Source organism: Melanerpes formicivorus, unplaced genomic scaffold, assembly GCF_026170545.1.
Source record: "Melanerpes formicivorus ecotype bairdi unplaced genomic scaffold, bMelFor1.0.p_v2 SCAF_51, whole genome shotgun sequence".
In the NCBI taxonomy this organism is placed as follows: domain Eukaryota; kingdom Metazoa; phylum Chordata; class Aves; order Piciformes; family Picidae; genus Melanerpes; species Melanerpes formicivorus.
The window spans coordinates 2,085,393-2,111,584 of record NW_027142403.1 but is presented as its reverse complement, the minus strand read 5'-3'; the positions used below and the strand labels follow the sequence as shown (position 1 = coordinate 2,111,584).

Below are 26,192 nucleotides of genomic sequence, written 5' to 3'. Positions count from 1 at the left end.
TTTTCTTTTTTAAAGTGCATTTAAAGCAAAATAACTGGCGTTCACATACCCCACGGAAAACACGACAGCAGTGGAAAGCTCGACTATGCTAAACTCCTTGGACTTGACAACGCCAAAAAGCAAACGGGGCAGTGACAGGCCTTGGTGTAGGCAGCTATTTTTTTGGGCAGCACCATTGGCAAGGAGGGAAGGCAGGAGGTGGTGGAAGGGAAATTGCTTTAGAAGTTGAATGCTTGAACTGTTTTCAATTCTGACGTAGCTGTGCCGTTCCCAGCACAGCTTCCTTTGTGACGGTTAATAACCTCTGTCTTACAGATGTACATGTCTGACTCTCCCTAGCTCTGTCTTTCATCGTGTGTGTTCCCAAGTGCCAGCATCTATTAGGAATAAGGCACTGCTGAAATTACAGTTTTACAAAAGATGCAAAATAATCCAACCCAAACAATCCCAACTGCCCACATTGCTCTCCTCCCCTCTCTCCCTTTTTTCAGGGTGTGTGTGGAAATATTGCATGTGATGAGAGTTTATTCTCATGTTCTCTAGTGTGTCAAAAGTAGGTCTTGGACAATGTCTTAAGTCCATCAGCACCAAAGATGAGTAGGAATACACCCTCTCTCTTGTACATATGTGCACACATGCAGACCATTAATTGGGAGGGGGAAATAACTATTCTTTTCCCCTGATGCTCCTCCCTGGCTCTAGAATCCAGCCTAAAGAATCAATTTCTGTTCCCATGTCCACAACATTTCCATTTTCTGGATCATTTATGGAAGTGATCAAGGGATTTTTCATTCCCATTGCACCAGTGCTACAGGTTTTACAGGTGGATTTCTGAAAAGTTATGCTCCTGGAAAGCCTGTGTGGAGCTTCCTGCTGTGCAGAGGAACGGCATGGGTAGGTGCCCACCCTTGCACTTGCCTGCCAGGTGGACACTGCTCAGGGGCTGTTTTGCACTGGTTGTTATTATCAGGAAGGCCTCTGCAGTGCAGCTGGCTCCCCCATGGAGTCAGGGACAATGACTGTGCAGTGGGCAAGCCTGCAGAAAAGCCAGGCAGCAGTTGGGTCCCTGTCCACCCATGAGGAGCTGTGGACTGCAAACTGCTGTTCTGTTATGCCAATGTGCTCTTTTCTCTCCATAGCTTTGATCTGGGAACAAGCCATTTTCCAGTAAATGGATGGGGTTCATTTGCCCTAAAAACACTGCAGTCAGACCATCACCATATGCCTTTGCTGTGGCAGCTGCTGTATCCTTCTGTTAGAACCCAGAAAATGATCCATCAACTACCCTCCCTAAGTCAGGATACCACTGGCTCCTCTCACCCTTCACCAAAGGCTAGGGCTGCTGTGTAGAGCAGAGCACACAGTAGAAAGTTAGAAAATCAAGCAGACAGTAGGAGTTACAGCAGAGAAAGCACAAGACCGGGCGGTCTAGCATTTGAGCGGGTCAGTTTAACCACCATCATCAGAATGGACTGAGATTAAAGAAGTCTAAACTTCTATGCACTGGGTTTTTACAAGTGACACAAACCTTGAGTGGGCAATGACTTTTGCCCTTTCTTTTTTTTTTCTGTTTTTTTTTCCTCTTCCTTTTAGTGGTTTAAAGTCATCTTGATAAGGCCACAAACTGCATTTGTCTTGTCAGTGTAACTGCTTGCAAACGGCACGGACTGAAATTGAGTGCTTCACTCAGCTAGGATAAGAATTGGAGGGAAGATCCACCCCGTGCCCACTATGACTGCTTTGTAGGACAGAGGAGCATTTGAGGACGTGGTGGTAGAGGGTGTCTCCTTGGGAAGATCTGCTACATGTGGAAAGGGAAAGGAGCTAATAGCAACTCTCCACTCCCCCTCCCCTCACCACCACCTTACTGTTTTGCTGGACACCTATAGACAAATAGCACTTCTAAAGAGCCTCCTCCTGCATCTCTCACAAGTAAGGTGGGGAAGGGGAGGAGGTTGGTATAATTACAAAAGGGGAAAAAGAAGGCACATGATTTTACTCAGTCCTGACTGAACCCACATTTTGAAAGCAAGGGCAGTTTAGGTGGAGGGCAAAAAAGTGCTCAGTGGAGCGGGTGTTCACTGAGAAGAAATCTCAGGGCAAAGGAAGAGGGAGAATAAAAAAGGAAAGGCAGGAGAAATGAAGGCCACATTCAGCTTTCTGTCTGCTTGACAGTCTCGAGATTTGGCTGCATTATTGTCCAGGAAGGAAAATAGTCTGGTTGGTCTCAAATATAGCCCAGTTACATATCTCCAGTTTTTGTTATGGCTGTTGGTGTTTTCCTCCTTCCCTTTTCTCTGGTTTCATGAGTGCCTGGAGCACTGCTTTAGCTTTTTCAAGCCAGTTCTTCAAAAATCAAGAACCTGGCACACCTCTTTGGTTGCCCTCGGCCTCTACTTCTCCTCAAATCCAGAACCAGTGATCAAACTGAGTAGTGTTCCCCATTCATCACTCCCACTGTTAGGGTGCCAGAAAGGCTTGGTTAGCAACTGAAAATGCAAACCATCCTCATGGTTTCAGTTGGGTTGGTTAGTTGGTCACAAAAGCCACTGGCTGGATGGTGGGCAAACAAAGGGAGCTGTTGACTGAGAATCTGGGGTGTCATTTACAGAGATCTCTATGAGCATCTCAGCTCTCAGTAACTTAACCCCTTGTTCATTGCCACGTGTAGGTACCATGAGCACCAGTGACGCTGTGTTTCTCATTCCTGTGGCAGATGGGAGAAGAAGTAAAGCCAACGGCCCTTTGGGATTCCAAAACATGCTTCATATTTTTGCCAGTCTCGGCCTCAAAAATTCATCTCGTTTCTCACCCCCCTCCCACCATCCCCGAACCCCCAGATCTGCTCAGGAAATCACGAGGCAAGAGCGACGAGAAGGAGGATCACCAACAGCTCTATGAAGACACAGGGTGGCGCAAAACGCTTCTACACAAACTCACAGTCCAGTGTTTGTGACATTTCATAAATAACTATTTTTTTCTTTTTACTCTTTAAACACAAAAAAAAAAGAAAAGGATAACACAAGAACAATCCCTTTGCTTACTCATCTGCAACAAAATAAACAGCAGTGGCTACAAACTTCTTCTTGCAACAACGACAACGAAAAACACTCCCAACAGTACAATCCCCCAACTTTTTCAACGCGCTCCTTGAATGTTTTTTTGTGTTTAGTGTTTGTTTTATTATTTTTTTTTCCATTTTTTTTTTGTCTTTTTTTTAAAATTATTTTTTTTTTTAAACCTCAAAACTGCAGCATATCCTTAAGGGCAAACTTTTCAATTAGGGTATATATATATTTTTTTTTTGTGGTTTTTTATTAACTTTTTTTGTGTGTCTGTGTGTGTGTTTTTTTCTTCCTTTTTTATTTATTTAACGACATGTTCACCAAACTGGAAAAAAACAAAAAGAAAAAATAATAATAATAATAATAATAATAATAAATTCCACAAAACAGTCTGGTACCAAGAAAATGCATTCAAAAATAGAAAATACTACGACACAACAAAAATATGTACCCTTCCTTTCCTTTCCATAAGAGTCTTCACCAAAAAAAAAAAAAACAACCTGTAGAAAAATGTCAACCACTTCTTTTTTATTTAGTTTTATTTTTTTTTCCTTTCCTGAACACTTAAAACTTTCAACCTAGGGCACAATTATTTATTGACTTCTAATGTCTGTTGTTTGTTTGTTTTTTTTTTTTTGCATAAAATGTGGAAGATAAAACCCAACTAGCAGGACTGTGAAGTGACGAACAACACCTCTTTAATTCTCCCCACCCCACGGTTCCCTCCTTAGAAAAGGAAGCAGAGAAAAGCCAATGTTTCGACGGCTGATTGAAAGTCATCAGGCTAGGAAAACCCATCAGCTGATATGGGGATTCGAAGATGCTGGCATATAACAGGAAAACCATCTGCCTTTTAAAAGGCACGCTCTTTGCACTTATCTCAACACAAGTCTCTGACCCACTGTACTCGAACGACCGGGCACCGTGGAGACAGGAGACAGAAAGGTCCGGGAAGAAGGTGGGGTGAGACACCCAGGGACCACGGGTCTGACTTGCAAAGGAACTGCTGCCATTTTGAAAGACAGGGAAGATGTTTCTGTATGCCTTAAAAGTGCAAGGGCTCTTTCTGGATGATAATAGTTAAACACACAAAACTTTTACTATGCTTAATAGTCAAGTCCATTTTTCTGGCAAAGGCAGGCTCATCGACCAGAGTTAGATTGGATCAGTTCACGTCTGGGAGTGGGTAACAGCTGAAAGCTGGTAGGCAGAAAGTGTCACACCAAGGTGCATTCAGAACTGATTTATTCAGTGGGAAAGTGTTTTGCACACTTTGAACAAGGTTCAAAGGGTTTTATGCAATTAACACAGCCAAAAGACCAACCATTTCGACAGCAATAAAATCTAGCAGTGGGGACTTAGGTACTACAGGGAAGGCAGCTCTATCTTGCACGCATGTGGCGAAATCCATCCTTTGTGTACCTCCTTTGACTTCATTGCAGTGACACCTGCTTGCACCAGGGATGAATCTGCCCCATGTGGGTCTGGATGTTATGTCTATTGGCCATTTAGGAGCCTAACCCCGCAAAACACTGTGCTAAAATAATCCAGATTGCAGGGCTAGGATCAAAGATGCTTCTCTCTTCTTTTGTTTGAGATTGTTTGTTTGTTTTCCTTGCAGCACATCTTTTAAAGGACACTTCCATAATAAGGAAGAAGAGGGGAGCTTTTTTCTTAGCCTTTTCCACTGTGTGGCTGTGTGTTTTCCTTGTTGTTGTTTCTATTCTCCCAAATGGCAAAATGTGTTTGTGTTTACTTCCAGTGCATTCTTTTTCTTTTAACTCAAAAATACAAAGCAAAAAAGGAAACGTTACTTTTCCCGTCCTTCAAAAGGAAAACAACCCCAAAACAGACCGATAAAAGTACAATACAATAAAAATTAGGCATTATAAAAGACAACATGATGTGCAACAGCAATACCAAAGAAACAAAAATAAAATATATTTATATATATATTAGGATACAAGTATGAATGAGCCAAGAAAGCTATCTAACCCCACTACCAGATGATTGGTAAGCATTGGTTAAGAAATAGGTAAGGCTATTCTGAGATTTCTAACTCAACACAGTTAACCACAGCATCTCTCACACTTTTGCTTCCTCCATTTTTTACCTTTCACTCACTGATCTTTTACGTCTTGAAACTGATCTCTTTTCCTTTTCGTACTTTTTTTTTGGTCTACAGTAGAATTACATGTTAATAACAACAGCAAAACACAACTCAGGCTTGTTGTGAGAGTAGGTTGGTGCCACATCCGTGATGCAGAAGAAAGACAGACAACAGAACAACTGCAGTCAGTTTTTCACAAGCAAAGCATACTCGAGGGCAACAGCACAGCTGACCAAAACAAGTTTGAAGGCGCAGGCAGCAGAAGGTGTAGGTTTACGGTGACACCAGCAACCAGAGCCTGGTCTTTTACCTTTACCAGTATCCTTGAGGACAACAGTAGCTCAGCTGCCATGTGGCTTTGATGTTCCTGTCATCTGGAGCAACAGCTGACCTGCCATCTATCACCACTAATTGCACTCCTGGTTTGATGGAAACCCAAAAGGAAAAGGAAAGGTAAAACACTCTTAGGTGGGGCCAAGGCTATCTCTTAGTCACCTTGGCTGATGTGACAAATCACAAGCCAGAGCAATACTAGGATCAACGAGGAGGGGCACCTGGATGGCAGGTCCTTTGGGACCAGGTTTGAAGCAAATTCAGACTGTCTAAGGTGATGTGATAGATTATTTAGCCTCCTCCACTAGGGAAAAAATAATGAATACTGACAGGTTACTCTGGGATCATTCTGTTAGTGTAAATTCTCTTAGTTCAGCAGGGATGAGAAAGCATACACTGTCTATTGCTTTCAAATTGCCTTTGCAAATGTCAGCATCAGCAGCCACCAGAAACGCATTCCCTACACGCTTGGCTATAGCACTGTGACTCAAGCTCCATCGTGATTCCTGGCATTTTCTTTTCCTTTCTTTCTTTCTTTCTCTCTTTTTTTTTCCTGTGGAACTTCTGAAACGTAACATTTTCCTCAAGGGTAAGATCTATAATTACTGTAATGTTGAAAATACCACTAGCATCTCGCTGAACTATAACTACACCACACAGTCCCAGCAAAAACTCAAGCTGATCCTCAGCGGCGCTTGTCAGCGTCAAGGCAAGGAACGTACAGAAACCAGATGATCAAGCAGTACAGGGAAGTTCTGTTTTGGATCTGGCCCATTAGCCAAAGTGATTTTCATTCAAGAGGAAAAAAAGAAAAGAAGAAGAAGGAAAAAAAAAAAGGTGCAACAATGAAGCAGGATGACAAATGGAGGAGGATTATGGAAGTTAGTGTTTCTCCATCTGGAGAAAAAAAAATAGGGCATTAAGTTATGCGGCATCTCTAGTCAGCAACATATGTTTTGGCTTCTTAAAATAAACCTCAAGTTATCCTTGGTTTCTCAGTCAAGCACTACACGGGGCTTTAGTACCATGCTAAAAAAACACCCAAATAGTTTGTGCTGTATTTAAATGCTGTTCCAGTTAAAGTAGTTTCCAACCGGCCATGTAAAAAGGAACAGCTCATTTAAAAGCCATTCAAACTGTACGATCACACTTAACACCCAGGAACCGATCTGGTCAAGCACTGTCACTGAGTTGGGAATGAAGGTTGGAATTTGGCTTTTCAAAAAAGAAAGGTTGGGTTCCTGTTTACATGGAGTAGACTGGTTTTTCTTGGAACTGAATCAGCTGTAATCAGGTTTAAACAGGCGGAATTCAAACCAGGTTTGGAGCATGGATCAAAGCCCTCTTCTTCAGGTTGCAGTACTTTTCAAAAAACTAGTGCAAATGACATCTTATCACAGCATTACGAGCATGCAGGGTTCCTCTCCTTGTTCAAATGTGGTGGCCATCAGGTCACACCACCAGAGAGGAATATGCAGCAATCAGCCAGAACAGCTCAAACTACAGAAGTTCTTTATTTTACCACAGCAGGAAAGGCACTCTGGACACAGCAGGCTCAGTAAACCCTCAGCTTCACTTTTTTTTTCTGGAGAGTCCACTACTCCTCTTTCACAATGCAAATCCATTCTGACAGCAGCAAAATATGCAGCTGCCTTAAACAAACAAACAAAAAAGAAAAGAAAACAACAAAAACTCATCTAAACAAAACAGGGGAGTATTGGCTCATAACCCAAATGAGCTTCAGCAGACAAACTTCACTTCCTCCCACATCATGACTCTGTAGCTGTCACTACTCTTACAGAAGCAAATGTCACTTTATAAATTAAAGGTGCTCTCCTGCCACTGTGTAAGGCTGGCTCTCAAATGAACTGTGCTTTTGTTGGGCATCCACTGCCTGATTACTGGAAGATGTCCTTCCAGTGGTCTTCATCTTATAGGATTCCTGCAGACGGCTCAGAAAAAGATTGCATGTTCTACTGCCCAGCCTGCTTTCAAGGAAGGAGTCATTCAGTAGTTCATCTAACACTACGCCAGGGGATATCTCCAGTTCTCTTCTAATCCTTTCAGGCCAGGATGGATGAAATCTAAGAGTGGAAATCTCAGAGCTTGCCAAAACCCCCGTATCTGTAGCTGCAAAGTCTATCCTGGTTTCAGACAGACTTGTTCCTTCCCACACTGGACTTACCTCTTGCATATTATTCCTCCTCTAGCTGATACTTTCTCAGATGAGGAAGCCCAACAGACTCACCCGCAAAAATCTGCTTTGCACTGTGCAGCTCTGTGTAAGGTCTGTCCTACCTATTCCTTGGTCTAAGGAGAAATTCAGGCCATTATCAGATTTCTGACCACTAATTACTCTAGGCTTCCCTTAGCAATTGGACAACTATCTCCCCCTTGATGTCCACGATGCTCTGTGTACATTACACAGGTGTTCCCTTCACTACAGGACCAAAGCAGACGCACTCATGTTTTACATTCTCCCAGTTGCTACACAGAGATTCTTTTTTTGATGATCCTGTTTTATCTTCTGGCTGAATTTGTAATGATAGTTTTACTGAAGAGACTCAACACAAAGCCTTGAGAATCTACAGACAACAAAGCGCTACAACAGAGATGGATCTTGCTGCACATTACTACTGTTTTCTTTCTTCTATTATTCTTGTTACAATGTTGATGACCAAGGCATAGACCAGCATGCATCTTGACTGTAAAAATACTTTCCAGCTTAGGATTCTGTCTGGTTCCAGCCAAAAGCCTTCATAATGCTCCTCCTGTTTGAGGAGGGAAATCAGACTGAAGATCTTAAAATGCTAGACAGCATCTTTGCCTGCGCAGCAATACTCCTTATTGTGCTGAATTCCACATCATCCTTTCTTGTCCAAATGCCCCTCCTGTTCCCTCTGTCCCAAGGGCTTGACTGGAATACCTTTAACTGAATCTTCAGGACGACTGTTTATTGCACTGTTCCCATAACAGCCTCAGAAAGAAGTGCCTTATTTTTTGCTTTAATTCCTTCTTTTTTGTTTTTTTTTCTCAGTGACTTTCCCCTTTGGTAAGCCTGCTTAGTAGCTTCACTTCTTGAGCTGAGAGATGATGATTATACTGAAGGAATGCTAATCACAGTCAAAACTCTCTGAAGAGATGCGATCTGACAACGCAAGTTTTGACATCTGAACTAGGAAATGGTGTCTTGACAGTGAAGCCTTACATTGGTTTTCACGCTGAGCAGTTCTCTTAACTCCCTCACAGCCCCAAAGAACAGTCTCTAGGAAAAGGGGGGGAAAAGTTCTGTAGCACCTTGAAATCTGTGATGCCTCTTCAGTTTCTTTTATAGTGCTGTTTATTATTATTTTTCTTTCATTTTTATTTTTAAGTGAAGCTATCCAATGCAGCTATCTCAGTGTCTGACTAGTTGCTTAAAATAAAGGTAACCCTAGCTCTCTTCCAACCTGGTCAAGTTTATGGTACATCCTCTTTTCTGTGCCTACCCCTTTCTTTTCTCCCCTGCTGCTTAATTGGCCCCTTCCAATCCCACCACATGTAAATACGTTTCAGTAGTGCAATGCAGTGCAGTGCAGTCATACTTAGTGCAAAAATAAAAAGCCTTATCCAGACCAAAAAAGCACAAACTCCCTCCCCACCCCACCCCGCCCCCAAGAAATCAGCTCTCAGTTAAAGTATTACGAATGCCCCAAAACAAAGGGGGACTTGCAGTCTCCCAGCCCCACTTTCACATGCCTCATTTTTCTCTCCTCCCACTCCATGCAGAGATCTCATTAGCAGATAGGACATGTACTGAAAACACAGCAAGTCAAAGGACAGAAATCGGAAAGGAGACAAGCTATTGTTCGGGGGCTGCTGAAAGGAGAGAGAACTAAATGGAGCACAAAGGTCAGTAGTGGTTTTACACAAAGTTGTCAGATGCAAACTTTGCAAGGGTACACCTTGCAAGGACCATGTGTAAGCGTAGATTAAACAAAAGAAATACATCTAAAAAGCTTCCTTGTTCCCAATATACAGTCCTTATTTCAACAGTGCCCGAGCTAAAGTTCTGTAGTGCAATCAACTCTTCAATGGGGCAGCCCTCTGTGGCCACCATAAAACAAATGGACAGATCAACACCAACTTTAATTTCCTCCCTCATGCAGACACATATGGACAGCTCCCTCCCCCATCCTTCAAATACATTAGTACATAGAGAAAGGATTTTCTTTGTTTCATGGCCTTTCTAGGGCTAGGGTGGGAAAAGCAGGAATTTTAATGACAGGCATATAAACTTTTAAGTACCTCAAAATGAAAACATGTAAGAAAAAAGATAAAGCTCACTAAACAACAAAGGCAAGCAGGTTACTGAATCCCAGTCAGCCCATACCTCCCCTAGCCTACCTGTCTCATCTCTTTTAACAAAACAAAACATCTGTCAGGGCTTGCCACTCATTAAGATACCACTTGGGAAAACACAACAAGGACTTTGGGGTACTCACTGGTTTGGAGATTAATTTTAGTTTGGGCAGCCACAAAAGCCTCCATCTAACCCTCACAACTACAAGAAAGGAGCGTGGGGAACCACTAGAACAGTGTTAAGAGGCCACAACAGAGAAGGAGAAGCAAGAAGCAAATGTATGGAAAAGGAACACGTTAGGGCAATATTGTTGCTGCTACGCTAATCTCACTGTAATTGCTCAGTATATAGAGGAATATGGCATGCTGCTTCATTTAGGCTCAGGCACATACTTCCTCGTGCCTTCTGCCTCTTCTCCCACTCCAAATCCCTTGTTGAAGATGGCAGCCATCCTAGTATGTAAACAAAAGCAAATAGCAACAAATATCCCAAATGATAACCAAGAAGCAGGTTCCTCCTTTTACTCTCGCAAAGACAGACTTGTGCCTTGGCACACAGGGACACTCTACTTCATCTTAGTGCAGAAAAGATTAACAGTGTTTCACATGCATAGAAACGAGGAAAGAACCTAAAAGAATCTAAGTAAGATTGCAGGGATCCTGAATATTCACCTTCAAAACAGAAAAATGCCAGGCTGTATGGACTTCTGCTGTTCATCTCAGGATTATAGAATGGTTTGGGTTGGAAGGGACCTTAAAGATTATCTAGTTTCAACCCTTTGCATCTTCACCAAGGAGCTGATTAAGAAAAATAAAGAGGGCACAATGGAATCACTGGCCATGGCAAGAGGCCAGTACCTCTGGAGAAAGAGTGGGAGAACTGGGGCTCTTTAGTCTTGAGAATGTTGGAAGAGCATCTTGTCTATAAATATCTGAGGAGTGGGTGTCAAGATGAAGGTGCCAGTCTCTTTTTGGTGGTGCCCAGTAATAGGACAAGGAACAATGGGTATAAGGTGGAACCCAGGAAGTTCCACCTCAAAACGAGGAGAAACTTCTTTGCTGTGAGGGTGCCAGAGCACTTTAACAGGCTGCCCAGAGAAGTTGTGGAATCTCCTTTTCTGGAGACTTTCAAAACCTGCCTGGATGTGCTCCTGTGAGGCCTGCCTTAGGTGATCATGTTTTGGCATGGGGGTCAGACTCAATGATCTCCAGAGGTTCCTTCCAACCCCTAACATTCTATGATTCTATGACAGAGCTATAATGGTGTGTCCCATGCCAGAGCATACATGAGATACAAACCCAATGCTTGCTAGCTCTTCTTATAAACATTTAGCCAGCATAAGCAGCAGTGATGAAGTTTCTCGCTGTTCAGTTGTGTGTATTTTGAGCATGTCCTACCTGTTTGCCAAAATGCTAGGTTCACACTAGACTACATGGGCACCCTTCCAGTCCTCTGTATATCCAATGCAGTAGCAGGTTTTTTTAATAAAGGAGTCCACAGAAAGGCTTGATGTATAGTCTGATTTTAAGGTGATACAATCAGACATTACAAAGAAACCACTTTATTTCAGCCACATGAATATGTGATCACCATGACAGAGCACTTCTGGGTAAAGCAGCCAGAAATCTTAGAGTCAAGTAACTCCAAATATCCAAACACCCCAGTGCTTTTACAGTTTTCTGGCCACAGCAAAGTGACTCAGCATGGGTGTCAATTAGTTAAAGAAAGATTGCTGTGTATCCTATACCTCCATTAGCTCTTGTGGCTCAGTATTTAATTAAGATAAACATGCCATTGCCAACCAAGACCAAAGAGTCTACATACTTGTGGAATGAAAGACTCAAGCCTAGCTATGACTCTCTGTACAAAATTGTGCCATGTCATGTTAAAAGGGAAGCAAATGCCCTGCTTTGTATAGTTCTTCTGAATGGAACCACTCAGGAAGAAGGAGAAAGTGTTTAATCACAGAGCCCATAACACAGGCAAAATCTGTGTGGTGGGGTGAAATCAAATCTTGAGACAGTTTTATGAAGAATAGAAAGTTTGGGCCAAAGCACCATGAGTTATGGGGAACAGTCCTGCCACATCTTAAAGGTGGCATGTGAAAGTTATCTTTAGGACTGTAGCTCTCTTTAGGACTACGTTTTCCCTGTCAGTAAAAATGCACTTAAGTCAATAAAAGAGCATGTGGGTCCTGCCTGCAGAATTTGGCCCACAGAGTATTGGTCCAATCCATTTACAGAATAAGGCACGGACCTCAGCGATGCTGGCAAGAAAGGTCACACAATACATCCTGCCTGAACTGAGCAGCCTGTTTGACAACAAAAGCTCACTGTGGGTGGAACTTCTGGGAAACCACCCATTTTCTGCTTCATTTCATTGTGAGAATTTCTTTGAAGCTGAACTTTGGAGCAAGGATCTAAGGGACTGAATGTTCAGCAGATAGGAAACTGGGAAAAAAAACCAGATTTGAAGGACCCCAATGAGTTTCACAGCAGTCCAAGCTACATCCTGGCATTAACACAAAGGAAACAGGGCACCCCGAAAGACAACTAAACTTGTTGAAGATGCTTGTGAATAAGTAGTTCTGACGCCAGTAAATGTAAGAATGACACCTCTTCCACCAATAAATAGGAACAATAACATTAAAAGAAGATATTCATACATTAAAAAAAGAGCAGCAGTAGATATTGGAGATTCATCTTTTCCTCTAAGCGGCATGGGTGAAGAGCAAGTCCCTTGTATGGAGTTCAAGCATTCCTCTCTCCTGGGAGGCCCCCCAGTCTTTGGTGTAAGCACCCCCAAGGCAGGGGACTCTCCCCTTATTCAACCTTGCAGCAAAGAGCTCTAAAATCCCTTTCTGTCCCTGCACAGTAGCATAAAGCAACATTCTCTTAGTACAAGGCTCTCCCTCTCGTGGTGACAGTGTTACCTACTTCAACTGTTGTGTGCCTCAAAAGCTGTATAACACAGAAAAGAAGTGCAAAAAAGGAGCTGAATGCAAATGCTGTTGACCGCAGAAATGTGAGACCGTGGCTGGCATTAGTCTTGGAGGTCCACTTGGTCAACGAGGAGATGGAAAACAAAAGTAATAATGAAAACCATACACTTGAGTAAAGCTAATATTTGGACAGTCTGCCCTTGATGTGTGTATCACTCAAGGAAAGCCTCCCATGCAAGAATCTATAAAACTGTAAAGCCAGTATCACCCTCTGTTTTCTTTCCCCTCAGAAAAGCAGACAGTACGCACACGTGAAACAAGCGCCTTAGAAACGTCACAATTCCCAGGATTAGTATTTCTTCAGAGAATGAAAAAGAAAGGATACATGTCCAAACAAACAAACAAAAAGGCAAGATTTCTGGATTGACAAATGACTGACTGTCTTTTATGTAAAAGATATGTTAAAACAGTGTTCACCAGCTGATTATTTTGTTAGTTTCACTTTCCCTTAGGCAATTGTATCTGTACACACTGCGTTCTAAAAGTACAATCTCTAGTGTGGATAATCTACCTGTTTGGTACCATCCTGTTTGTAAAACCACTTCTTAGCCTAAAAATATAAACTGTAAACTGTATAAGATGCAAAATGAACTGAGGTGTTTAAAAAAAGCATCAGGAAAATAAAAATTAAAAGGCAACAAAGAAGTTAAATCAAGAAACCCATTAAAACTAGCAGTTGTCCTAAATTAATTACTGAACCTTACAAAGGATTAGCAGGGGAAGCATGGAATGGGTAAGCAGCCATTTAAATGATCAGGCATTCTCAGTGAAGTGAGAACACTCTCTACAAAAATATGTGATTCAGCATTCAGTCAAAGGGAAAGGCAAAGACTATGGTCAGAAAACGTGGACCACTGAATCAGCACTCTGTTGCAGCAGCTAACTGGAATCAATGTGGGAAATGGCACCTATTTGGCTTGATGAGACAAAGCCCATCCTTTATGTAATAGGGGAATCTAGCGTTGTTACCTGCGTAATTTGTATCAAGAGAACAGCCTCTTCCTTCCCTTGCAAATGGATATATATACAGAATAAAAAGCCAGACTTAGAAATCACTGCTTGAAGACCACAACTTTTGAGCTGAAAGTAGAAAGAAAAAAGGTGCGGTAGTGGCCTCCACGTAAGTGCAAATGGCAGATGACAGGAGTCTGTAAGGAATGCCAGCACTTGATGATTCCCATTCTTGAAGTTCTTGTTTTATTACCCCAAGATGTGGCATAGGTTATCTTTTCCCACTCCAAAATCACTTTCAAGTTCACTGATTTGCAGTGACACAGATTTCCTCATTCTCAGTAAAAGCAGTGTTTGTAATTGATGTGACCTCCTCTCATTTCTTTCAGTCTTCACAGTTAGGAAAAATGAAATATAATAAATACCTCCTCCACAGCCCTTCATCCACTTGATATTGCACGTTTTCATTTGGGAGTGCTATGTTATTGAGCAAAGGAATGAAGGTCAGCTGAGATGCACCTGAATTAGAAAAGCAAACAAATTCCCATGTTCTTGTAAGTTTGCACTCTTGTGAAGATTTAGTCTAGACTAGCTTCCTGGACCATCTGTTGCAAGATGAGAATACAGAAAGGACACCCCAAGACACAAGCCTGGGCTGTCTGGATCTAGATGCTGACATATCCCTAGCGACACTTTCTTCAGCAGCTCTGCGGTGACAAAATCTAGTGGGCCTGATGCAAAATTCAGAAGCAACAGGAATGTGGCCTGAAGATAATAAAGGCACCACTCACCCTGGAAAACTTCTGAACTGATACTCAAGCTTTCAGAGGCTGTTTTCACTTGAAAAAAGCGGGGATCAAGTGGATGAATAAAGATGCAGTTGAAATATATTAAGAGCGGTGGATGGAGGCATTTTTAATCCAATTCCTGGCAAAATCCTCTGGCCACATTTAGCGTAGTTGTACAGAGAATACTATTTCTTCTACCCCACATTACTGCAGAGGATAACTTCAGGAAATCTTAAAACTTCAATGAAGTGGAACTTGGAAAGTGTCAAAGACCACCTGTGGGATCTTTCTCCAAGGCTAGGAATGGAAGAAGAAAGTCTGACCTACACTTTTGCAACCGAAATAACAGGGGCATCTTAGAAGAGAACTAATAGATAACCTTAGTTGTCATGATCAATTGTTCTTCTGATATGAAAGGGCAGCAGGGAACAATCTCTAACTTTTTGTAGAGCCCTAATACTGTTTTTCTTTAAAAAAAAAGAATTACTTTCCTACATCTTGCTACATTAGAGATTTTTAAAAGGCTGAAAGAACCAAAACAAACAAAAACCAAACCAAAACAACAACTTGTAAAGACAATAAAGAAGCCAATAATATGAAAAAAAACAAACAACCCCACACTAGAACGGTAATAATGATTGTTAAATGCTTCCAATAGCTGCAGCAGTTGATTGGGTTGTGAATGATACATGTGAAAAATTATTTTTCTATGATCACAGGCAGATGCAAAAGTTAAATGGTTATACTATGTATATATATTGATATAGAATTGCTATATATATTGTGTACTGTATGTTCTAGCTTTCAGAAATACTGTATTGTAGTGTACTGTACTTAACTAAGCAGATCTAAATAGCAACTTGTCATTTTCCACAAAGTCACTAGTACTGTTAATGAAACCCAAAAAGTCTATTTTCTCCAGTAAAAGAAATACATACTGTTACAGTCACAGACAGTTTGACTATAGAGAGACAATGTACATTTAACCAAAGAAAAACCCCAAACCAAAACCAAAAACCTCACCCCAAAATCAATCAGCCAAAGTTGTTGCATTTACCGACTTATTCGGAAGGGGAAGGGAAATACCACCCATCCAAGAAGAGGAATAACAGTCACTCCACTTTGTGTGAGTGAAAATGAAAGGAAAAATAACCCCTTATATCTCAAATTACCCTTCCTGGGACCAAGAGAATCTCCCAATTGGGCAAAAGAGTTGAAAGAATAAAATGCTACTTTCAGGGCAAACATGATACCAAGATAGGCAGCTGTAGCTAAATGTACTTATCCATCCCACTAACTAAAAGGGTGCAAAATGCTTACTAGAAATCCTGCAGTTCTCATGGATTATATACTGAATAGTCTCACTGGCTAATTTCTTCTCATCTTGACAACTAATTGATCTTCTGGACACATTAACCATGTTCTTTAAAAGATTTTGGCCAAGACCAAGGTAGAGAAAGCTGATTGTTAATTGTTAGTGATGACACATTTAGAATGGATTATTCAGATTACTTGCAAAGATACTCATAGTCAACGTGTTTCAGAGTAAGTGAGGTGGGGAAAGAGCTGTTTGAAATGGCACTTTGGATTCTGGAGTCTCCAGACCTGGAGTATTTTAGAGCCTATCCATATACTGTATTGTTAACTCTTTAAAGACTTGGTAATTATTTTACTGTTCTTTTAAAAAGGGAGTCAGCAGATAAGTTAGACTATTTTGTTTGGATTTTATTCCTTTACCAGGTGAACATGTTGAAATTCAATGGAAATGACTGAGCTCAACAGTATCATTCCAGAGCTGTCAGCCCACCATGGATACTGATCTCTGCTAGTGAAGCCTGCTGAATTGGACTGTTTTATTTAGTGTCTGAAAGGCCACAGAACACTCTGAGAGGCACACTTTAGCCTTCCCTTCAAAATGAGTACTCAAAAACTGACCCTGGACCAAATCTGTGTGTCATGTTTTGCATGAGGGCAAACATCCAGTTAAGAGCACGTGGCCGAAAGAATGTGTTTTACATGTGCATAGTACTGCATATCTGTGTGCATATATGCTGTTTAAGATTCATATGGATTAATGTAAATGCTCCACAATTAGTGTTGCCATTGATGTTTCATCTAAACCCTCTCCTGAACCATGCATGTCCACACACTCTATTAGCAACCTGTCTGCAAAGCTGGAAGGAACAAGCTAGCTACATGCCTATGCACACAGACATACACATGCATGCTCACACATACATCTGCACACACACATGAAGGCCATATAATTTGGTTTTCTTTAAAGATCCCATAGGTACCAACAGATTATGTGACAAAACGAAAGTAGAAGACGTCATGGAAAAGGCAAGAGGAAGAAAGTTGTGGTGTATTTCAGGGCAGTGGGGTGAATGCTTCCAGAATGGGATGGCCCTCTCTAGTCAAACACTGTATCTTCAACATGGGTGTTGCACTTTTAGGGGGCTTTATAAGGTTCAACAAAGAGCATGACAATATCCAGGTGGCAAAAAGAACAGGAGAAAAATGAAAGAGAACAGGTGCCTAATTAACTACATCAATCTCAGAAAGATACCTGGCCATTTGGTAGGAAAGAAACACTGCAACACTGGACAGTTGAGCACAATAATAAGTATCTCATCAAGCTCTGCACTCTCCTCAAGCATCACAGTACTGTGAACTTGGCAAAAAATCACCAAGTTAACTGTAGGAAGTGTGCACACTGCAGAACTCTGCAGTTCTGCCTGGAAAATACTTACAGCAAGGAAAGCTTTGGCACACTACCACCAGATTTTCCAGCAGAAGTCCTGGTAGGGACCTTATGAAAGCAGATGAGCTACCGTCATATCTAAGGCCAACCTGACATGGAGCATTTAGAAGGGATGCTTGGGGTGTGGCTGCATGAATATGTATGAAATTTTGCAGCACAAAGAGGGCTCAAGTGCTAATAATTTGTCTATGAGAAGTTGAAATAAGAATGTCTGGAGGGCTGAACTCCTTAAAAGCTTTCAGACATGATGGGATACTGGCAGTTCATTTGTTTGTATACTGAAAGGGCTGCAGCCAAAGGATACTGTTAGAATACGTTTTTCTTCAAGGAAACCATAGGTAAACCAATCAAAGGGCCTACAATGATCTCCAGTGACATGCATGCAATCCCAAAAGTGCCAATATAGGTTGCACTGATAGAAATGAAGAACAGAATTTGTCACTTGGAAGTACCTCTTCCCTGGATTTCTCTCTCATGAATTCCACTGCCATTGACAAGTGTGGAGTCACTAGTCAAGTGGCACAGCTTTACTCTCATTCATTTGGTTTAGAAGGAGGATTTTCCCTCCAAGTGATTTACAGGGAGCTGATGCCAACCAATCTAATCAAGAGGAGGGAGATCACTTTGTAAGAGGACCAAAACTTGGAGGTGTAACTGAAGGCAAGAAATAGCTGAGAAGCACCATCCAATATGAAGAGACTATTGTATCTCGCCAATACTTCTTTACTCCTTCCCTACCCTCTCAAACAGGAAAACACAATAGAGCACATTTGATATGAAGCAAATGGTTTTGATAGAACTTTGCTAGAGATACAAAATTAAGTACACTCCCTGCTGCTCAGATATGTTTCTATTTTAAGGCAGCAATTTGGATGAGGCTGCAGTGTACTGGCTTCGTCAAGAAGTTTCTTTCTGCTCTTTGCTCTTTGAAAAACAGTTGTGGACAAATGTGTAAATTGAGGGATTAAAATACAGTTAAGAGAGTGTTTGGAAGACCTTCTTGGTATGCTTACCTCAATGTTACAGTCAATTACCTAATTGTATCCTAGCAATTACTAGTACAAAGTGAATATTTGTCCAGATACTGACAGCCATATACAGGGAAACAAATCTTTCATTCCCCCAAACTTTGCATTTCTGTAACTCTATTGTTTTCCTTTTTTATTTACAATTGAGGGAGGTCAGAAATGGAAACATTTAATGCATAACATTTCCCCTGTTCCTAGAGGCACTAATCTGGTTGATTAGTTATCAGCACTGGGAATAATTAGATGGATATATACTATTACCTAACACACCTTGTTTCTCATTTGCATGTTTTCTTAGACAAACAACACGCAGATCCCTCTTTGTGCTTCAAAACAATAGGGTCTAGGACCAAGTCAGTGGACCAAGTTTCTCTGTTCTGTGCTAAAGAAAACATAACCTGCCTTTTTGTTTCATTGGAGTTAGTTTAGAAGAATGTGCCTGTATCTAAAATTCTCTCCAAATTTCCCATCTCAGTTATCTGTTGAAATCTGGGGACTCCTTTGCTCCTGCAGAAATTAACTGGATCACTGAGAAGTTTCAGCTGAGACTTTGTTACTTCCAGCAGAAGACACTGACTTGACATGGTCAGAATAAGGCCTTGCTGGACATAAATTTAGCATTAAGTCATCTTCATTCACTTGTCTGTCTTATGGGACATGATACAGAAATTTGGTACTTCCACTATCTGTTGCTCTGCAAGGCCTTCCTACTTGATTTAGGTCTCTAAATGGGACACCCAAGTGCTGGGAAAGGTTCCCATGGCATTCACAAATTCAGGACTTAGGATTTATATTATCTGTAATTTCTCTCATAAGCCTTTCTTCAGCATAGTTGTAATCTCATAGGGGCAAGATTCTACTGAGTGACAGGCCTCCTGGGAACAGAAGAGTCTCAGAACTTCTTAGGGCCAAGTTTTCATGTTTTTATACATCCTTCATCAATTTTCACAGCCAGCATAGAAACAATTAAGGGGATGTGACAAGCAACTGTTTTACTTAAAGCTGATCAGATGCTGCTTCAGTCAGGCTACCAGCAGATTCAATGCTGTGAGGTTTATTTCAGTAGTTCAGAGGAGCTGGGTGCTGAATTGAAAGGGTTGGATTACCAAGGGCTAGTTTTCCTTGACAGAATAGCCACTAGATGCTAATTTGATATTATAGAATTGTTTTGGTTGGAAAAGACCTCTAAGATTGTCAAGTCCAACTGTCAACCTAAGACCGCCGTGGCCATTATACTGGACAATTTACTTAGCATAAGATTGTCAGAAGGGTGACAGATCTACAGTTCCAGGCATCCTGAAGGTCTGATTATGCTTGAAGTGGTTTGGGTGCTTCTGGTTTTAGACTGGACTCAACAGCCCTGCAAATAGCATGCTTTGTACCTTCTCCATATGGGACTTGTTTTCATTACTAAGAATGGTAGGACATACTCACTAACAACAATAGATTTCTTCCTTTGCCATGTGCATGATCCAGCATTAATTGAGTAGCTCAAGGTCAAATGAAATCAATCAGTTTTAGGTTGGTGAGAAGTGAGGGTGCTGATGTTTATGTGGGTTATTACTCAACTTGCTTTTGGATGAAAAAGAAATCAGAAGAACAAAAATGGGTACCCCTTGGCCACTTTGATCTTAGAGCAAAAGGAAATCTCATTAATTAAAGTAAATGCAACTCCTCCCTGGTAGCTTACTGTGAATTTGAGCTGGTTTTGAAAGCAACCAACATTATGGGCCAGAAGTGGGCATAATGGAAGTATGGCAGCTGCTGAGAAAGTATACCCAGAGCAGCACCTGCATACCTATTTCCATTATGAGAGATTACTAGTAGGTGCTTTGTGAGAGGAGGGACTGGACTGAACTATCTTATTACAGTTCCTAGACTGGTGTACTCTGCTGGTGTGGGCCCACTGTTTATGAGCAACACTTGCTAGCCCTCTGCAATAGACCACTGTAGGAGAACCTCACTAATTCACACAGCCCAGACACACACACACATACTCATTCAGTAGCTGTTCTCTCCTGACCAGCAGACACTGACATTGTGGTTTTGCATTCCTTGTGGATTCAGATTTCCCAGAGAAAGAGAGACCTCAGTGGAATGGGCAAGACAAGTTAAATTTTGGCTCTCTGATTTATGACTTCAGATAATTAAAGAACAAGCGTGTTTTTTCAATGAACAACAACAAAATTAACCTGAAAAGGAATCATTTCAACAAGGTGGTAATTAACCTGAGGAACTCACTTCCACAGGATAGCACTGGGGCCACCTAGCAATTAATAGGCTAGATCTTTAAAGGATAATGATAATTATCTGCCACAATATATAATTTTTATATGGGATTAAAAGTTAAGGCCATAAATTATTATGTCTTTAGGTTATAAGCAGATACCTAGCTAATGAGGATTATAATAAGTCGTCTCTCTTAGGCTTATTACTTTGTAATTATCCAACATGGGTCTTTCATCTTCATCCAAATCATCCATAACTGGCCACATGTCAGAGACAGAATACTTAGCAAGGTGGACCATGGGGCAGATCAATCGTATGTTTTCAACTGACTTCATCAGCCTCAGCAGCAGTCAGAGAAGGCACTTAACTCTCATTTACTCTAAGGCTTCCTTTATTGCACTTTTGCCTTGCAGAGAGGTTTTGATTTGTATGCTTGAATTGATGTCCTATTTAATGCCCTTTTCCATTGCCAAAGCAATATAAAGAGAGCTTTAGGGAAAATGAGAATCAGGCTCAAGGAATGCAGGATATTCTCTGCTCCATCAGAGGGATGTGTGCTACAGTCTGCTCTTCCTCATCTGTATCACTTTTTCAGGAGTTTTGAAGGAAGCCTTTCAAGCATACTGAGATGGATGTGCTCAAACACTGTCAACAGCACTGTGCAGCTGGTTGCAATTGCAACAGGTATTCTTTCTGCTAAGGAAGATTGCAGCAATACAAAAAGCTGTATCTGAACCTGTAACATTCAGATACCATAGTTGTTTCCAAGCAGTAAATAACTATTTGAACAAAAGGGAGACTGCATTAGTAAAAGGAATTTAACAATTTAAAAGGCAAAGGGGTCTGTGTTTGAGCTACTAAGATCACGGAAGGGCACTTATTTAAGTGACTTGATAAGCACTTTCAGCTACATTTCAAGTCATGCTGCAATTTGCTCCATGTTGTACAATATGAAGTCACTAAATTTGGAACCTGGAAGTTCACAGAATCAGTTTATATTTCAGGAAGTCATCTGCAAAGACCTTGGCCTAAACTCTTTGACAAGTGATTTAGAACTCATAGTAGTGTGCCTTAGCTTTACTTTAAGAATGTATTTATTTATTTTTTAATTGGCCTGTTTTAGTCATTCTCAACTGATCTTTAATTCACTTCTAATTTATTAGGCCCCATAATAAATATGTATTTCAAAGATGATCCTTCTTTGATTTAGGGAGGCTTGAAAACTGAAGAATGAAAGTTTGGATAGGTTTTTCTCTCTAAATGCCATACTATTCAGATTTTGGTGGATGCACACCCTGACTCACATTTCCTATGTGCTGGCATATCTCTTCTGGTATCTGAAACATATTCAAGAATATGCTACATCTTGACTATAGTTCACCAGATTTAACAATGGCAATTTGAACAGCTTTTCCCCAGACCTCAGATGACAAATGAGCAGTGACAGATTTTCAAGCTGGGTAAAATTCTTCATTAATTCCTTATATGGGCGAACACCAAACTCTTTGATACTAAAGATCTTGGGAAAAAAAACCTCTTTTCCTCAGAGAAAGACCTTCAATCTTTTTGTACCAGCTCACCCCATTTTGTTTTGTACCCTTGTCTCTAGAATCTTTCTTTTCTGCACAGATTAAGTGCATCTTTACAAGGAAGATGTGAGTTCTCCCTCTCTGTGTCTTAGTCTTTCTCATTTCACTTCTTGGTTTACATTCCAGCATTGCTTTTACAGGTGTGGTTATGAGAACAATATTTGTTAAATAACTTGTGCTCCTTCTCCAGCCTCCTTGAACTACCCAAACTAACTGGTTAAAAAAACCAGATGTTACCATATAAGAGATTAATTTGCTCTGGTACTCGCCTCAAAGTCTCTTTATGCTGCCTACTGCAGCTGAGAATCAGGACTTTAAACTTCGGGATCTGCTGAACATTACTTTGAAGGGTACAGAAAGATTCTGAAACTGAACTGTCAAGGTTTTTTTCCCCCAAAGTAAATCAGTAATGGAACAGGTGTAGAACATAGCAATGAGGTTACCTGTGCTGAATCACAGACATCTGATATAGAAGCTGCAGGTGTAAAGAACACACACAATTGTATGTGGAGATCTAGAGAGTCAACAGTTAGAAAGTTGTCCAGCATAAAAGAGTGTCTCATGTGAAATGCTCGGTGTTCACAAGCAAAATTTTGTAAACTTAAGAAAGCATAATTTAAATATAGACACAAGTAAAAGCTAAACTAGCAATTTTTCTTACTTTTTTTTTAATTCTTTTTGCATATTTTTGTTAGGTGCTTCTTCTCTGCCTAAAATATAAAGTCCAGAGTGCAGCTGGTGCAAATCCTAGCTATGGATTTCAAGCAAGACAAAGATAATGTCAGACACTGATCCAACTGAACTAAGGACCCATGTACTTTGGGAGTTGGCTTTGGGGGAAAAAGTACTCACAAGGACACACCAAAGACAGCTAGGGAGAACACCAGCCCAAACACAACAAAACAAAATACAAACCATCAACATATATATGCAGATCAGGAATCAATCTTTCACACTGATCCTACATTCCTTGCATAGCTTTGCTCATGCAGAGAATGCGGGATGTGGCCCTTCAGTCAGATGTTTTTTTTTCCCAAACGGAGAAGGGAAGATTATTTGCAATGGTAACATTTGAAATTGTTTTGGCATCAGCACAGATCACCAGGGGCAGGAGCAGACTCCCCCCCCCCCCCCCCCAAATATGGAAGCTCTCTAGCGAGCAAGGCAGGGATGAGAGAACAATACAGCAGATTAATTCTCGTCCAGTGACCAAAAAGAAGGGAAATCCTATTTATCACACACTTCCAAAACGTTTTCAACTGAAAATAATAATAATTAAAGAAAAAGACTACAGATTCTATCATCCCCCAAACCATGGGAACACTGCTAGAAAAAAAAACTTTCTCAAAAGGAACTGCCCTTCAGCAGAAAGAAACTTCTGAGATGGAACTAAAAGAAACAACAGAACCTTGGTAAGAGCCAAAAAAGATGAACCACGTGATTCAAACCCAAAGTAGCATTTCAAATGATACTGCAGGATGCACAAACTCTAGCAGATAAATCTCACAGATGACTTCCACAGAGCCCCTCATCGACCCAGGTAATTCTTGATTCCAATAGAAAAGAGAGAGAGAGAGAGAGAAAAAACAAACCCCCAAACTAGAAAATTAAGAAACATCCTTCCTCTGTTGTTAAAATAAAACACAAGATCATCTCCCCTCCCCACACCCCCCCCCCTCCCAATCTGGAAGCAGGTTAGCTAACCTTAACAGTCTCAATTTAAAATAAAATATATATATTTTTCTTTTCATATATTCATATATATAATAAAAGAGAAGATATTAGTGGCAGTGTAGGCAAAAAAAAAACCAACCCAAAAATAAAAAGAAAACAAAGAAGAAAAAAAAAAAACCCCAAAAATTTACTTTTAACAATCTCACCTTTTTTTTTTTCTTTTTTTTTTTCTTCATCTTTTTTGTTTTTGTACACAAATACTGTTGTAAATATATTAAAAAAATCAGCATTCTATCTGGTAAACGTCACTTTTGTGTCCCCCCCCCACCCCACCTCCCCTCTATAAAATTTTGAATTAAAAAAGTCCCAAGAACTCTTTTTTTTTTGTTGTTTTTTTCTTTTTTTTCTTTTTTGAACTTATCCTTCCCCTCCCCGCTCCGCCCCTTTATTCCTCTTTCCTCCGCAAGAATAAATCCTGATGCAACATTTTTGTTTGTGTTTGTGTTTTTTTGCAAAGATTGTGGGAACTAACCCTCCTCTTGTACCTAGATCCATAGGTTGCAACCTCTGATAGCTTTGATTTTTGTTGTTTTGTGGTTTTTTTTTTTTGTTGTTGTTTTTTTTTTCTCCTCTGTGTTTCTCTTTGCCTTCTGTGAAAAGTCCCTCTGGATTGTGCTGAGGCCCTGGGCTCAGCGAAGACACTGAATAAATTACAAAAAGCCACCGTTGCTCGTTGTCTGAATCTTCTTGGTTTCTGCTGTAAGGTGGTGGTGGTGGTACGGGAAAAGCAGCGGGGAGGGTGCGCCAGAGAGCGTGGGATGGAGGAGAATCCAGGTGAGGAACCTCTGATTCTTTTTTCCTCACTCTGCCAGGACTCCACACTATCCAAGCCACACTGCCTCGCGCTCCCCTCAGCCCTTTCCGTGCGTTTGCGGGCGCGCACGCGCGCGTGCGTGTGTGCGAGAAAGCAGACACGTGGTGGAAACCAGCAGGGCCTTGTTTCCTCTGGTTGCTGCTCAACCAGAAGCAAAATATTCCACAGTTCTATCTGGATACTGTGAAGTCCAAAAGCGGTCAGCATTGTGAATAATGTCCATTGAAACACTGCGAGCGGTGTACTTATAACGACAGTAGGCCTTGTAGATTTTGTAATATACTTTGCTTTGTTTCTTTCTTTCTTTTTTTTTTGTAGTGCTCTTCACAAGTGAGAAAAAAGAATTTTTATTATTTTTTTTAATTTTTCTGTCTGTTTTATTGATTATTTTTTTGTGTGTGTGTGTGTGGTGTGTTTTTTTTTTTGTTTGGGCTTTTTTTTTTTCTTTTTTTTGCTTTTTTTTTTTTTCTCTTTTGTAGTAAAGAAGGGTTGTATTTAGAGGCCAGTAGCTAGAGATCCAACCAGTGGAGCTCATGAAGCACTACCTGGCCTTAAGGCCACCATCTGAGGGAGGTTGGGAAAATCATTATTCACCCAGCCTCCGGAAATGTAATGTACCAGCAGGCAAAAAACCAGTTCTTCATGTAGTACAAAAACAACAAAACAAAATGAACCCAAAAAAAAAAACAAACCAAAAAGAAGGAGGAAAATAATAAAGGTAAAAATGAAACAAAAATCATTTCTTAAATTCTAGTGCCATAGCTTTTTTTTTTTTTGTTGTTGTTGTTTCTATTTTTTTTTTGTTCATAACAAAGAGAGAGAGATATTCTACTTATCCATCTGACACATGCATCCTCATGTGGTCGTTGAAATGCTCGATTTGGTCAAACTTAGCTGGACAGACAGAGCAGACGTATGTGGTCCCCTCCGTGCAGGCCACCACCCCGGCTGGGACAGCCCTCGCGCCGGTGCCGGTGGCTCCAGGTGTGCCATTGGTGGCACTGTGCAGAGCCACATGCCTCTCCAGCAGGGTCTTGTGGGAGAACTTCTTTTTGCAGATGTAGCACTCGTAGGACTTCTCCCCGCGGTGGAGGCGCATGTGCACATTAAGGGAGCTCTTCTGGGTGAAGCGCTTGTTGCAGATACTGCACTGGTATGCCCTCACGCCAGTGTGCGTCACCATGTGTTTAATTAGGTAATCCTTTAATGAGAAGGAGCGCCAGCAGATGCTGCATTGGTGGGGTTTCTCACCTGCCCATTACCAATGAGAGAGAGAGAGAGAGAGAAAGAAAAAACAGACAAGAAAACAAGATAATAAAATTAAATCAGCTCCATGCAACTCTTTGCAATAAAATAATGATCAGTGTCTCAGGGGGCTTTTGGAAAGGTGCTTTGGCTAAGAAAGAGTAATTCTGTTAATAAGTGTGTTTCGATACACAACATT

The 26,192-nt window shown here is 41.0% G+C and overlaps 1 protein-coding gene across 1 annotated transcript in view; it reads right to left on the bottom strand.

Moving 5' to 3' along the window:
* Window positions 1-26,192, bottom strand: part of ZBTB20 (zinc finger and BTB domain containing 20) — a 58,373-nt gene continuing 32,181 nt past the window's right edge. Inside the window, exon 3 of the mRNA XM_068160587.1 lies at window positions 1-25,999. Coding sequence (XP_068016688.1) covers window positions 25,581-25,999 — 419 coding nt within the window. The 3' untranslated portion in view covers window positions 1-25,580. The remainder of the gene's footprint in view (window positions 26,000-26,192) is intronic.